This window comes from Trichinella spiralis (genome assembly GCF_000181795.1).
Source record: "Trichinella spiralis strain ISS 195 chromosome Unknown Scfld4, whole genome shotgun sequence".
NCBI lineage: Eukaryota > Metazoa > Nematoda > Enoplea > Trichinellida > Trichinellidae > Trichinella > Trichinella spiralis.
In genome coordinates, this window is record NW_003526943.1 from 8578933 (window position 1) to 8593180 (window position 14248).

At 40.4% G+C, this 14248-nt stretch overlaps 5 protein-coding genes across 5 annotated transcripts; 3 read left to right on the plus strand and 2 right to left on the minus strand.

The window, feature by feature from the left end:
• Positions 1-824: 824 nt before the first annotated feature.
• On the minus strand, positions 825-6301 carry Tsp_02139 (Pre-mRNA-splicing factor ISY1). The gene is made up of 18 exons (XM_003377851.1): positions 6295-6301; positions 5652-5687; positions 5126-5149; positions 4280-4782; positions 3826-4214; positions 3600-3612; positions 3109-3450; positions 2797-2830; positions 2601-2704; positions 2483-2547; positions 2298-2412; positions 2118-2242; positions 1940-2006; positions 1693-1882; positions 1523-1636; positions 1370-1469; positions 1185-1313; positions 825-1128 (listed from the first exon to the last, which is right to left on the minus strand). Exons 1-18 carry the CDS (start codon positions 6299-6301, stop codon positions 825-827), a joined length of 2661 nt encoding a protein of 886 aa, XP_003377899.1.
• Positions 6302-6491: 190 nt separating this feature from the next.
• On the plus strand, positions 6492-7301 carry Tsp_02138 (DNA replication complex GINS protein PSF3). Its single transcript, XM_003377852.1, has 3 exons — positions 6492-6509; positions 6558-7096; positions 7151-7301. Exons 1-3 carry the CDS (start codon positions 6492-6494, stop codon positions 7299-7301), a joined length of 708 nt encoding a protein of 235 aa, XP_003377900.1.
• A 1165-nt stretch (positions 7302-8466) lies between these two features.
• Tsp_02137 (conserved hypothetical protein) lies at positions 8467-8942 on the minus strand. Its single transcript, XM_003377853.1, has 2 exons — positions 8672-8942; positions 8467-8591 (listed from the first exon to the last, which is right to left on the minus strand). The coding sequence occupies exons 1-2, from the start codon at positions 8940-8942 to the stop codon at positions 8467-8469; spliced, it is 396 nt and encodes a 131-aa protein (XP_003377901.1).
• A 431-nt stretch (positions 8943-9373) lies between these two features.
• On the plus strand, positions 9374-11811 carry Tsp_02136 (putative integrase core domain protein). Its single transcript, XM_003377854.1, has 2 exons — positions 9374-11330; positions 11531-11811. The coding sequence occupies exons 1-2, from the start codon at positions 9374-9376 to the stop codon at positions 11809-11811; spliced, it is 2238 nt and encodes a 745-aa protein (XP_003377902.1).
• A 1335-nt stretch (positions 11812-13146) lies between these two features.
• On the plus strand, positions 13147-14027 carry Tsp_02135 (hypothetical protein). The gene is made up of 3 exons (XM_003377855.1): positions 13147-13619; positions 13739-13865; positions 13917-14027. Exons 1-3 carry the CDS (start codon positions 13147-13149, stop codon positions 14025-14027), a joined length of 711 nt encoding a protein of 236 aa, XP_003377903.1.
• Positions 14028-14248: the final 221 nt, after the last annotated feature.

Sequence of the window (14248 nt, forward strand, 5' to 3'; positions counted from 1 at the left end):
GCAAACTCTCTTGGAACGTAAGGAGAGTGATCATTCCATTTCAAGCACGTCATCAGAAGGTCGTTAAGGACTTGCACTAGGCATAATTCGAATGAGAGCTCTGTCCTGAAATTGTGAATTGAAAGCTCCTACTACTTGTGAAATTAAAACGGAAAATGTGAGTTCAACATGGTTGCTGAACTTCCAAGTGCAAACTGATGGTGGTGGTCAATTATGGCGCCTTCACATCGATCAATGAAGAAAGCGTTTTATTAGGCTCTTGAACAGGTGATTCTCCAAACGCAAGAAACAACAGGAGCAAAAGAAAGAGCTATGAGAAAAGAAATCGCAATGGTTAGAGAAGAAACAGTGGGGTTGCGCAACGTCGATCGTCCCCCGGGGAACAAAAACTGAAGGTCAGAATAGCTCAAGTTACAAAGAACTATGAATTTTGGAGAAGTGATACGGTTTTACAGTGAACACTTTGATAAGTATATTCCAACTTCCTTCATCAACGCATTGCCATAATGTATGTATGTTAGTTGTGCATTATAATTTTTTCCCGTTTCTGTTATCATTCCAAATAAAGTTTCTGCTTTCACTGATGATCTGTATTCATACCCAACAATGACAAAGAAGGATGCGTATGTCATTCTCCTTCCGTTACAAAAGTTGGACTATTGGTAATGTGACATGTGACTAAAATGAAACTACAATTCTGTTATATTTATTCAAGTAATTCAGATAATTTATTGATGATGATTTCACAACAGTTTAATGACGATCGGAAGAAGGCAAACGTATCGTATCGTAGAAACGTAATGAAGTTTTCCGTTCATTAAATTTCACAGTTCTATTTTCGCCAGATGTTCTTCTTCATCATTTTTTAAATGCTTCTTTTTAAGATATCGTTCAAAATTTTCTAAAGGATTGCCATTGAAAAACGAATGAAACGAAATCATTGGCATCTTATGTAAATAATCATGTGCATAAGATGAGCTCGGCGCTTGATGAAATGATGATGAATGCACAATAGGAATGTCAGTATTACTGAGATAGAATCCAATGCTCATATCATCCGGTGCATCTTTAGCTGTGCACTGGAGAAGAAATGCAAGCGTGGAAACGACCGGAGGAGAAAAAACAGCCCTGTCAACATTGAAATGAGATTATTTAAAATAGAGATACTGTTTTGCCATCTTTACCCTGCCCCCAGAGTGGGATAATCAAATCCACGTGTGCCATCCGTGTTGAAATGGAAACCATACCGCTGGCCCAAAATCATCTGGCTTTCAGAATTGTAGCATCGAAGCAATCTGAACAACGCTGCAACGCTGAAATAAATTCCTTTCAAAAGTGACTGAAAACAGTTGAATAAATTTAAATCAACTTGAATAATGTGTCATCATCAGCCAACACGATCCATTTGTACTTTCGGTTGTTGATTTCATTAAAATATTGCAAAATATTCAACGTCTTTTCACAGTGTCCTACAATAAATGGTCCTTCTTACTGGCAAAGAAATATGCATGATTATTTTTACCCTCTTTCGTATTTTCAACGTTCACTTTCACAGTGGGAATGTTTCGATCTTCAACATCACTGAAAAAAATCACCTGGATATCATTCGAAACCCAAGTCTGTTTCAAAATTGGTACTAAAATAAAATGATAAATAAAATAAACACATAAATAAATAAATAAATAAATGAACTTCGAGTTTGATGATTGCCACTCCAAGTTTTAACTGCAAATACAACATCCTCGGACGATACGTTCCCGGTGCATTTGCTATCATCATAAACATATCGAGTGATGCAATTGGATTGTTCAGCCAAAGTGCAAAACATCGGCTCGTCTGTCAGCTCAACTCCGAAGCTGTTGTTATACAAAAGCAAAGCTAACTGAACATTTTTATTTGAAAAAAAAGTATCAATGCATTTTCACTTTCTTTCCCTCACCTCATACATGGCGTCAATGATGAACATCTGAGCATCTGACTCCTTGGATTTCACCAATTCAACAGCGCTGAAAGCAACAATACAATTTCAACATCGCAATCGAACAAGAAATGCAACAACTTTCCTACCAAAATTTTCCAACTTCTAATCATATTGATAAATAAAATCTATTGCTTACAAATTGAATGTCGCTTTGCTGATAACAAATCCGGCACCCAGTTCTGGATATTTGAGCTTCTCACTGCTAAAATGGTGTATGATTGTCATGGAATGGTCGATCAACGCGTGACCAATAAAAAATTGCTGAAAAATTGAACATATATTTAATTATTTATACTTTAATTTTTCCTCGTCAAACCTTTGCCGGATCGAATTTGGCAAGCAATTGTGTTAAACGCATCAAATCGACAACAGTTTCCGATTCCATGAAAAATAGCCATTTGTATTGCACAGTTTGCAATTTGTTGTGCAACCTGAAAAGAATATTTTATATTAAATTTTATAAAGGAACAAACAAAAAGAAACAAAACTTAACTTTTGAACATAGGCCATATTGCCCACGCTCCTGTCGTGGCAGAGAAGTCGGAATGAGTAAAATACACATGCACCTGAACAATATTTTACAATTATATCAATAAAATATGATACATTTTTTGATTACCGTAAAATTGGTCTGTCTGATTAATTTTCCTTTCAATAAATCAGCACTCACACCTTGCTTTTCAATAGGTTCAGTAACGTAAACAAAAACAATTTCACACGGCTCTTCAATAAAAGACAAAAAAACCAAATTTCAGATTAAAAATAATTCGTACAAATCAAACATTACCCAACGAGTAAGAGACGCAACAAACAACCGAAATTATTAAAATTAAGTAGACAGAACGCATTCTACAAAAAAATTTCATTTTTCAAACAAACAAGAACACACTCAGGGAAACATTATATATATAGAGAGAGAAAGAGAGAGAAAAAGAGAACTGGTGAAACCTCGAATGAAAAAATACATACAGCCACCAATAAATAACACAACTAATTGATTGTTTAATTTCAATCAACGGGTTTGCCAAAAAAAGAAAAAAAAGATATTGCGCGCATATTCGCATATTTTAAAATGCAAATCATATCATTCCTTCTGAACGATACGTGAACGCCACAATCCAGCAAACCATGAACGTGGCAAACGCCGAGCTGAAGCCTTCTTTGAAAATTTCACTGATGCCACCCAGCTCGTCTTCGTCGAAGCATTGAAATGCGGTTATGTAAAAATGAGTAACCAACGTGCTGACCATCAAATAGAAGGCAATAACAGAGAAACCTTCGACTGGCAACAGACCACAACCAATACCGAACAGCAGGCTGAAGATCTGCTTGAACCAATAAATCACATCAAGTAGATCGTCTTTGTCTGTCCATTCTGATTTCGCCTGTATTGCCTTACTGAACAATTCGCCCGCTTTTTTCGATATCAGCATCGATGCATGGAAAATTATCCCAAATGCAGCAAAAATCTACAAATAATTTGATGCTTTAAAACTTTTTTTACATCTTACGACAGTTCGTATCTAATGGATTGATTCCCTTATGACAAAAAACAAAATGCCCAACTTACTTTACAGTAAACTCAACATAAACAACTCAAAATGCCAACAACAAACACTTCGGCCAACTTACTGTAATCTTCAAAACCTGTATATATTTAAAGTGAACAAATTAATAAAATATTCATTTCAAGAATAGAATTTCTCATGTACTGGTAGATTGACACTGAATACAGAGTAACAGATTCATAAAAATATTAAAAAAATTTTTTTTTCACTAATACTGACAAAATAATCTGAACAGTAGTCAGTCCATAAATGCTTCAGATATCAGTGTTTTTTTACAAGCCCATCAATGATTTCGCTTCTGAACTCTGCTTCATGAGCGATTCACTTGCATATTTTTCCAAAAGTTCCATTTTTTTGCGTTTCAAAATCGCCTGCTCAACTTCTTCCTGAGAAGGCACTGGAATAGAACCAGTCGAAACATCCTCAACATTCTCTGGTCTGTCGGTAGAATCATCGCCGGGGAAAAGGATGTCAGCGGCATTCTCTTCTTCAAAATTCCCGATATCTTCAACAGTTGGCAAATCAACTTTGTCAACAAGTTCATCTGCAAATTTGTCCATTTTATTTTTTTCCCATTCTTCAACCGCTTTCTTTCTCGCGGCAGCTTCAGCTTCGCATTCAAGCGGAAGTATCACTCCATCATCTTCATCCACATAACCGTAATACTAAACAAATATAAACGTTTTTCCATTTTATTACATTTTAAATAATAATAAAAAAAAATATTTACCCTGGCATCTGCAGCACGAACAAGCTGAGCATAAGTTTTTTTCAATTTCCCAACGTCTGAAGTTGGCTTTGCAAAAAGCTCTCGAACCCCTGGCAAATCTTTCGCAGCTCCAAAATATTTATATCCCCTATTGCCAGGTAGTTCTCTTCCTTCGCGATCGAGCATTTTTGGCGCTATCCGTTTGTAATCTGGCCCGCCAAGCTCACGAACCCGCACTTCCCAGTGGTATTTAGTTTTCAACAACTTGTTAATTTCATCATTGAGATCGCGAATTTTAAATTCGCCCAAACCGGGATTTTGAATCTGAGCAATTTTCCTTGCAATTTCCCTGATCACATCCAAACGCCACATTTCTGCTTTACGCAAATCGTTGCAATCCGATGCCAACGCCGGACGATGATCCGTCGGTCCGCGTTCTTCGTCAAGCTTCATCTTTCTCCAACGAGCCAAAGCGGTTAACGCTTTTTCCGCATTTCGAGCCATCTTACCTCTTTTATATCTATCTACAATGCAAACAACTACTTTTTACTCAAATTGCAAAAATATAAATTGCGTAATAATCAAATTAATTTTCATATTATAAAAGCTAAAATTACCATATACAAGTATATACTAACTATTTACAAATTTGTTTATAAAATTTATAATAAAAGTGACATTTCTGCAAAACAAATTGACCTTGTCACACAAAAACAATACTACCTCTCTTATAAAAAGTGCAATAAAATGGAAAGTAGAAAATTGAAATTTTAAATTAGAAAGTTTAATTTTTTTCAAATAATCAATAAGAATTCAGAAAAAAATTTATATATATTATTATTATCGACTCACAGCCGTTAATAATACGTTTCAACACGTAAAAGCATTGCTCTAAAACACAACAAAATCAAAATTATATATAAACCAAAGTCATTCATTGACAGTGAAAATTCAACTAGCCGGGATAAAGCCACGATAGTTAATAATAGTTAGCATATGTTCATTGTAAATTGATTATACTCAAAAATATTTTTTTCGTATATTTATAAAAAGAAATTAAAATTCTTATAATTAAAAACTAACTGAAACAATCCATACATAACAAAAAATCATAAATTTCAAACAAAAAATATAAAATTTTAATAAAAAATAGCAATGTTTGTAAAATAAAATGACAGCAACATTTCGAAAAGAAACCCCAATAACATTTAGGGAAAGGCAATGCTTATCTGTAAAAGTCGGTTGTGACAAACGCCACTTTCCTTATAAAAATGGTATAACATTCTTTCGGATATACAAACAGTAAAAAAATGCGACAAAATAAAAAAGTAATTAAACATTAAAAAACATTCAAACTGAAAAAGAAAAAAATAAGATAGCAAGCAACAAAAACGTACCATCCAAAGGTCACTGATGACAGTTCTCATTTCTTAAAATTATGTTATAAAATTATAAAAAATTGTCTGAACACTAAAATATGATTAGAATCTTTCATTAGAACTAAAATATCTTTCATTAGAAGTTTATATTCACTGAAGAGAAGCAAAGCTAACCCATAGTTCGGTAAAACACTCGATTAAAGACCACATCAATTTCACTTAAAAAACAACTCAAAGTAAAAATATTGTTTTAGTAACAGTAACAAATTTTCAGCTCAATATTATTAACAAAGGTAATCAATTTCCATAAATATAAATTCAGTAACACACACCTCTTAAATAAAAATAATGCTACAACTAAAATAAATTTCAATCCATAAACGAATTACGCCGTGATGCTTACAGTATACAGAAATGAAAATGAGGTTACAAACCACTTAAATTAAAAAAATACAAATGGACTATAATTAGTTTTCAATGAAGCATATTTAATAAAACACATTCTACAATATTTACCAAAAACAAGCTAAATACTTATTTTTAATTTCTTTTGTGTCATAATGCATTGAATACAACACATTTAAATGTCAATATATAAATTTGCATTATTTAATTAAAATTGTTATTATCATCATTATAATCGTGTTAATTAATAACTCTGCATTTTTTGTCTATGCACACATGTAAATAATGATGAAACATCTATACTAAAAGTATCATGAAGAAGTGATTATATTGACTACTTGAAAATCATACATTCAATTACAACATAATATTTGAAATTTCGAATTCAATGCGCGTCATTACTTCTAATATTTTAAGAATGAAGTTATTATACTTTATTTATTAATTTCATGGCGTACTTTTTGAGGGTTTTTGTTGTGCAATGTTATTTCACTTGCTATTTGCGATTATTTTAGATGGAGAGCAGTTACCTTGAACTTGTTGATATTCTGGCAACTGAAGAGAAGGTGAAAGTAAAGGTGAATAAAGATATACGCAAACTTGGTTATTTGGATCCAAATGGAAATCGTGAAAATTTACCTAAAGGTTTCGTCGTTGAATTGCCTTTATGGATTGCTCGAGAGCTTTCATCTGGTACTCAGCCTCCTTTGAATTTGATTTTACCAGCTGTGTTCAAATCTGGTCATCAACAAGTTATGTCTGCATGTGCCGAGCTTGTCAATTTGCACAAAGCCAGCCCATATTATTATCAGTTTGGTGTACATTTAGCAAATTGTTTTCCATCTCAACGAACGGAAATCAGTTCTTCATTGAAGAGTACCTTCCTTGGGCGCTTTTCATGGATAATGAACACTGCTGTTAATGATTCACGCGTAGACAAACCTCGTACTTTGGATGCGTGGGAATCAGAAATGTTTGATGAAGGCCGCAAATCGTATGTTCGATTTAAAAAGTGGTCGCAGGGTCCTCACACATTACGATTTGGTTCAAATACGTAATTACCGTAATGTTCGTACAGTTGTATTTTTTAATGAAAACTATTTCGAAGGTGCATAAACTTCATTGAAAACTTTTACTGTGATTTTTTGAAATATAATAAACATAATTTAAATCAACAAAAACGTGAACAAATTTCTGTATACAGTGTAACGAGCCGCTCTTTCGGGCGGGCTCGTTCGTCACCCGAACCGGGCTATTAACACAGTCGACCGGCGGGTTCCTCCGTGCGGTCATATCCTCCGTTGGGTTCCGCCGGCTCTGCTGCCCTGTCTTCCGTGTTCGCGCTCTCCCGACACAGTAAAATTCCAGAACCAACAAGCACACTCGCGCACTACCAACTATCGTACTGCCATAATTCTTTTCCGATGTTCAAGTATTTTTCTGTTTACGGTATCTTGGCTGCTCTTCTTCCAATTCGTCCGCTACAACAGATATGATGTATGATATTTTTTGTGTCTATATAAATATAGTCATGGTTGATCACTGTAACAGACGGACAGGTGCCCAGTACCTAGCGGTAGGAAATCTTAAACATCACTCATTCCAAGCACTTCAAGAAGATTGGCGATCCATCAGTAGAAAAGAGTCATGTGATACTTGATCGTCAGAAAGATTACGGTAGTTGGGTGGATTGGAAAGAGACAGTTGGTTTTAGTGTGTAGTTGCGGTTGGTTTTCGACCGCGGTGTGATTTATCATAGTGATTGTCTGTAGTACGTTCTAATAAAGATTTTAATCCATTACGTCGTTGTTTCTCTTTTTGTCCTGAATGTCTTCGTCGAAGTGTGAAAGATGTCGAAAGCACACCATAGACTAATCGAGAATGGCACTTCATCGACTGCTGTCTCTGTCAATCATCTCGTAACAACACTCTCTACATGCGAGGTTCAAGTTCAAGTACATGCGAAAAGACTACTGCAGCTAGTACCCTGAAGGCACATTCCGGAGAAATGAATCCAGGAGTAACGAAAATTATGAAGGAAGTGACGAAGTACTTGTCAAAAAGCCAACCTGCCGTGATCACCCTGCTCAAACGGTATGAACAAGCCATTGCGGCAACTAATCAAGACCTGGGACTGATTGTTTCTAAAGATATCTTGGCGATGGTGGGCCGTCAGTGTATTTGACAAATTGCTTATATTGCTGCAAAAGTTGGCCAGAAAAGCGAACCAACAATAGTCAACCTGAATTTAACAGTAATTGCCGACATGAGGAAACGTGACCAAACTGATAGAAAAGTATTTCCCGGATGAGACTTTTAACAGTAGCGGTGTAGGCGATAGTTTAATTTGTCTTCCCATGTACACCACACTGACGATGAAAATGAGCATACATGAATTTATCTACAATGGTGCATAAGCGAAAGCTAAGAGAGGTGTGCACCAACTTCTGGACGTGAAAGCAGACGACTACAAGGAGACAGCGGCGAGTCCACGTTGGATGCAAAACCACAATCACCAGCGGATAAGATACTGTGCTGTTGGTAGTACCCTGAAGGAACATCTCCGAGAAATAATGAACTGATCAGAACGAAGAAGATCCTGAGAGTGCCCGTTGAATACAAAAAGCACGATCAGCAGCGGATAAGGTACTGTGCTTCTTGTAGTACAAAGAAGGAACATCGCCGAGAAATGAAGTACTCAATACAACGGAGAAGATCCGGCGAGTCCGCGTTGGATACAAAACCACAATCACCAGCGGAGAAGGTACTGTGCTTCTTGAGTACCATGAAGGAACATCGTCGAGAAATGAAGTACTGAATACAACGGAGAAGATCCGGCGAGTCTGCGTTGGATACTGTGTTATGATGGGCCGTCCTGGAATGACACACGATTGTATCATGGCGACATTACCGAATTTCTAGAACTTGAGTATCGGCGATCTACCGTAGGAGGAAGTGGTGTCGTGTGCGTGACCTGGATTTGGAGCGCTGTCGTTTGCGTACCTTATTCCTGATCGAATAAAGCGTTTCCCGAAAGAGCGGCTCTTATCTTTGGTTCTGTTCCCGTCAAGTGCAAAAATTTATCACAGATACCGAAACCACAATCACCAGCGGAGAAGGCACTGTGCTTCTTGAGTACCATGAAGGAACATCGCCGAGAAATGAAGAACTGAATACAACGGAGAAGATCTGGCGGAGTTTGCGTNGNATACCGAAACCNCAGTCTCCAGCGGAGAAGGTANTGTGCTTCTTGAGTACCATGAAGGAAACATCGCCGAGAAATGAAGTGACTGAATACAACGGAGAAGATGCGGCGAGTTCCGCGTTGGTGATGAAAGCCGTGCTGAACTGCGTGCTCTCCCGGGATCCGGATATCAGGAAAGGAACCTCGGCGTACATCGACGACATCCTGGTGAACGAAAGCGTCGTCGCCGTGGACCGCGTGAAGCGGCACCTTGCGCACTATGGGCTGACGTACAAAACCCACGAGCGTGCCGCTGACGCAGCCCGCCTCCTTGGACTGAAGGTCTGGGGGGAGCGAGGGAAGCTGATGTGGAGACGAGACAACGACGTGGGCGGGGTGCCAGACGTGTTGACCCGTCGCTCTGTGTTTTCGTACTGCGGAAAGCTGGTTAGCCACTTCCCGGTCTCCGGGTGGCTGAGGATAGCGGCGGCGTACATCAAAAGAAAGGCTAACGACGCCACAACGAGCTGGGACGAGGTGATCGACGGAGACGAACTGAGAGGACTGATCCAGGAGACCGCGCTGGTGGTGAAGAAGCGTGACCCGGCGCGCGGGAGATGGGACGTTTCGGCGAAAGAAGCCAAAATTTGGGTAGACGCCAGCTCGCTGGCAATCGGCGTAGCGCTGGAAGTCGGCGGCTCGATCGTGGAAGACGCGGCGCGGCTGCACCCGGATGACACCCAACACATAAACATGACTGAGCTGGATGCCGTCATCAAAGGCCTCAATTTGGCCCTTAGCTGGCAGATGAGGAGGATTCGCTTGATGACAGACTCAGCGACAGTGCATCGATGGGTGACGGACGGCCTTTCCGGAAAAGCCAGGCTGAAGACGAAAGCGTCAGGTGAAATGCTGATCCGAAGAAGAGTGGGCATAATACTGTCGCTGGTGGTGGAGTTCGGATTAGAGCTGGAAGTCGACCTTGTGAAGTCTGCGTGCAACAAGGCAGACGTATTAACCCGCGTGCTGCGGCGGTGGCTGAAGCCACCCGCAGCTGGACCGGCGCTCGTCTGTGCGGCAACTGCGGATCTGGGCGTGGAGCGAATGATCGCAGATGTCCATCATGCTATGGGCCACCCGGGAATAAGACGAACGTTGTACTTCGCAAGGCGGACGGATCCGACAGTATCCAAGCGCCAGGTGCGACAGGTGATCAGCGGCTGTGAGCCATGCAAGTCGCTGGATCCGGCGCCTGGAAAGTGGAAACGAGGAAGTCTCGAGGTTGAGGAGGTATGGCAGAGGGTTGGAATGGACATCACCCATGTCAGAGGCCTACCGTACCTGACCCTCATCGACTGCGGACCGTCGCGGTTTGCTGTCTGGCGACGCCTGAGAGTTCATTGCAGTGCGAACGTCACTGAGCAGCTGGAGGCGGTGTTCTGCGAACGGGGGGCCCCGGAAGAGCTGCTAACGGACAACGACACCGCTTTCCGAGGAAGGACCTTTACGGAGTTCATCGCCCGGTGGGGAGTCCGAGTGCGGTACAGATGTGCCTACGCTCCGTCCGGCAATGGCATAGCGGAAAGATGCCATCGAAGCGTAAAGGTCATCGCTGCGAGAAAGAATTGCATGGTGGAAGAGGCGGTGTACTTGTACAACGTTACGCCGCGAGACGGCCGCAACCCGTGGACGGCCCCGGCTAACGTCGTGCACGCATACGCCGTTAGGGTGCGGGGTGTGGACCGAGCAACAGAAGAACCTGAAGAAAAGAACGGACGATTCGCTGTCGGCGACTCGGTATGGGTGAGGCCGCCCGGAGCCAGATGTGACACCCGACACCAGAAAGGCACCGTGACTGGCGTTGTTTCTGACCAGTCAGTGGAGGTCGACGGGATGCCGCGACACGTCAGAGACCTTCGGCGCAGAACGCCGTCCGTGAGCACAGCAAGCGACATCTCCGAGCAGACCGCCGACGAAGAAGAAAGAATGATCATCCACCTTCGCCCGCGAGAGGCCGCGGATGCGGATCAGTTTGCGGAACCAGCACCAGAGCCCGCCTCTGTCGGACCCAGGCGCTCGACGAGAATTCGCAGGCCTACCGCGCGTCTGTGTTGCGATTAGGATATCAGAGGGGAGTGTGTTATGATGGGCCGTCCTGGAATGACGCACGATTGTATCATGGCGACATTACCGAATTTCTAGAACTTGAGTATCGGCGATCTACCGTAGGAGGAAGTGGTGTCGTGTGCGTGACCTGGATTTGGAGCGCTGTCGTTTGCGTACCCTATTGCTGATCGAATAAAGCGTTTCCCGAAAGAGCGGCTCTGATCTTTGGTTCTGTTCCCGTCAAGTGCAAAAATTTATCACAAGCTATCGCGGCCATGGGTAGCGGAAATGGAGTTGACAAGTCGCTTGACTTGCGGTTGATCCCTGAGTTCGACGGATCACCCCAACAATCAGTGGTGGAGTGGCTGGAGAAGGTGGAGCTGGTGTGCAAGCTCCGTGACATCAGTGATGTGGCCAGCGTAATCCCGCTACGGCTGACGGGCGGTGCATTCGCCGTGTACCTGCAGCTGAACGCCTAGGATAGGTCAAGCATTGACAAGGTCAAGGAAGCGTTGCTGGCCGCCTTTGCGGCTGACCCCTTCGTGGCCTACGACCAGTTCGTCTCGAGAAAGCTGGGTCCCGACGAGTCGCCTGATGTGTTCCTGGCGGACCTGAGGAAGCTAGCGACGTTATTTGGTGGAGACAGCGGCGAGTCCACGTTGGATACAAAACCACAATCACCAGCGGATAAGATACTGTGCTGTTGGTAGTACCCTGAAGGAACATCTCCGAGAAATAATGAACTGATCAGAACGAAGAAGATCCTGAGAGTGCCCGTTGAATACAAAAAGCACAATCAGCAGCGGAAAAGGTACTGTGCTTTTTGAGTACCATGAAGGAACATCGCCGAGAAATGAAGAACTGAATACAACGGAGAAAATCCGGCGAGTTTGCGTTGGATACCGAAACCACAATCACCAGCGGAGAAGGTACTGTGCTTCTTGAGTACCACGAAGGAGCATCGCCGAGAAATGAAGAACTGAATACAACGGGAAATATGCAGGCTCCGATGCAGGTCCAAACGATCCGACTAACCATTCCAGCGAGACGGCATGGATCTGTTCGGCCTCTGGAAGAGACGCAGCGGGTGATTGGATACATTCTCACGGTCTGTGTCTGCTGTTTGAAGTGGCAGGAAGCGTTTCCACTGCCAAACGGTAGCGAATATTCTCGTTAGCAGCCAAAAGCCATCTTGTGCTTTACGGGCTGTTCCAACTTCTGATTGCACAACAAAGTGTTGTGCAAAAGTTGATTCGACAAGTGCTAACAGGGAACGCTGCTGTTGATGACTTTATCTGTATGAACGGTGTTTATGATGAAAAGCAACGCCAGGTTATTCAATATAGAGGTGGATACGCCACAGCCAGTTTAATGCCATTTTTCAACTGGTAGTTTTGCATTATATTTTATTATTTGCTTTCTGTCTCTCCTATTTTGTCATTTCAACTTTGTGTGTTGTTTATTATTGTTTACTGTTGTTGCTGTTATTGAACATTCAAAAATAAAGTTCACTATTGTACTTATTTTGTTGTTGCTGTTTCTTTTGCGTTCTTACTATCACACTTCATTCAATTTTATTGTAGTTAGATAAGAATATGTGGGATAAGGGGAAAAAACATTAATTTCTAACATACTATAAGTTCGCTTTATTTTGTATTATATAAAAGTTATAATTAGTGTTATCATAAATACGTAGGAAGGGAAATTGTTTCGAGCAAAGCATAGAATGAAAATTAATACTTAATTAGCATTTTAACTGTAGGAATAAACATATTATTCAATGCTTTGAAGCAATATATTTTTTAGAAAATAAAATGCATAAATGTTTTGGAATTACCTTTTCACTGTTTCGTTGGTTTTCAACAGGGGAATGCGTTTCGAAATTTCGTTTCGGTTCATTTTATTTTAAACAATTTCCATCGTTTTCCCACAGACCTCAGTTTGTGTTTTGTTCACGTTTTACCATTGACGAAGATACTTTAAAATTGATAGCAGAAATTGCGGAAGAAAGAAATTTGAAAATTTGGCTGCTCAGTGAGGATGGAACTGATTTGGGCAAGATGTCGTTAGCCGATGCTAAAACTGTTGCGTCACGTCGAAATTTGCGCCTCTGGTCCGTGGGAAAAACTGTGCAGAAGAAAAGTGAGAATCAAGTTAGCATCGACGACGAGCAGGAAGAGGTTTTGCAATTGCCGGTTTATCAATTAATTTCTGGTAAAGAATTGTTCGATAAAAGAAACGAGGAGAACAAGAAAAAAGCAAAAAATGTGAAAGAAAAGATTTTGCGGTAAGTTTTGAACGTGGAAAATAACTCGATTATACACCGATTTACTACTCTGGTATCACTGTTCAACGTATGCATTATTTCAGTTGTGAAATTTTTGAAATTTAAATCAGTTTTTGTAGCGTTCATTCGACGATTTCACAACATGATCTAGAAGCTAAAATGAATCATGTTTTCCAACTTTTGGAAAAAAAGCATCCGATTCGCATTGAAATAATATCCAAATCGGAAGAAAACACAAATTCCACGGTATATTTATTAGCACTTGAATATATTCATATATATTCTTTTTCAATATAGGAGAGGTTTTTGGACAACATCAAAACACTGCTCCAGGATAAAGCGGCAGTTGCTTCCATTCAACGTTCGTCTCATCGCATCATTTTATGTTTAAAACCGCAAAATGTTTAATAATTTCTTCTCCTCCATTTGGCAACTTTTTAAATGCAACATTATTACCATGTGGTTCGATTTAGTTCAAATAGCAACTGCATACATGAAAACACATGAATCACATGAAAAGCATTGCTAAAGAAAAAAATAAATTACATAAATTGTTGTTCTTTTATGATTTGCAAAACTGGCGATCGGTTTGTCATTTTTCTGGAATTTTTAACTTTTTTAGAAAAGTA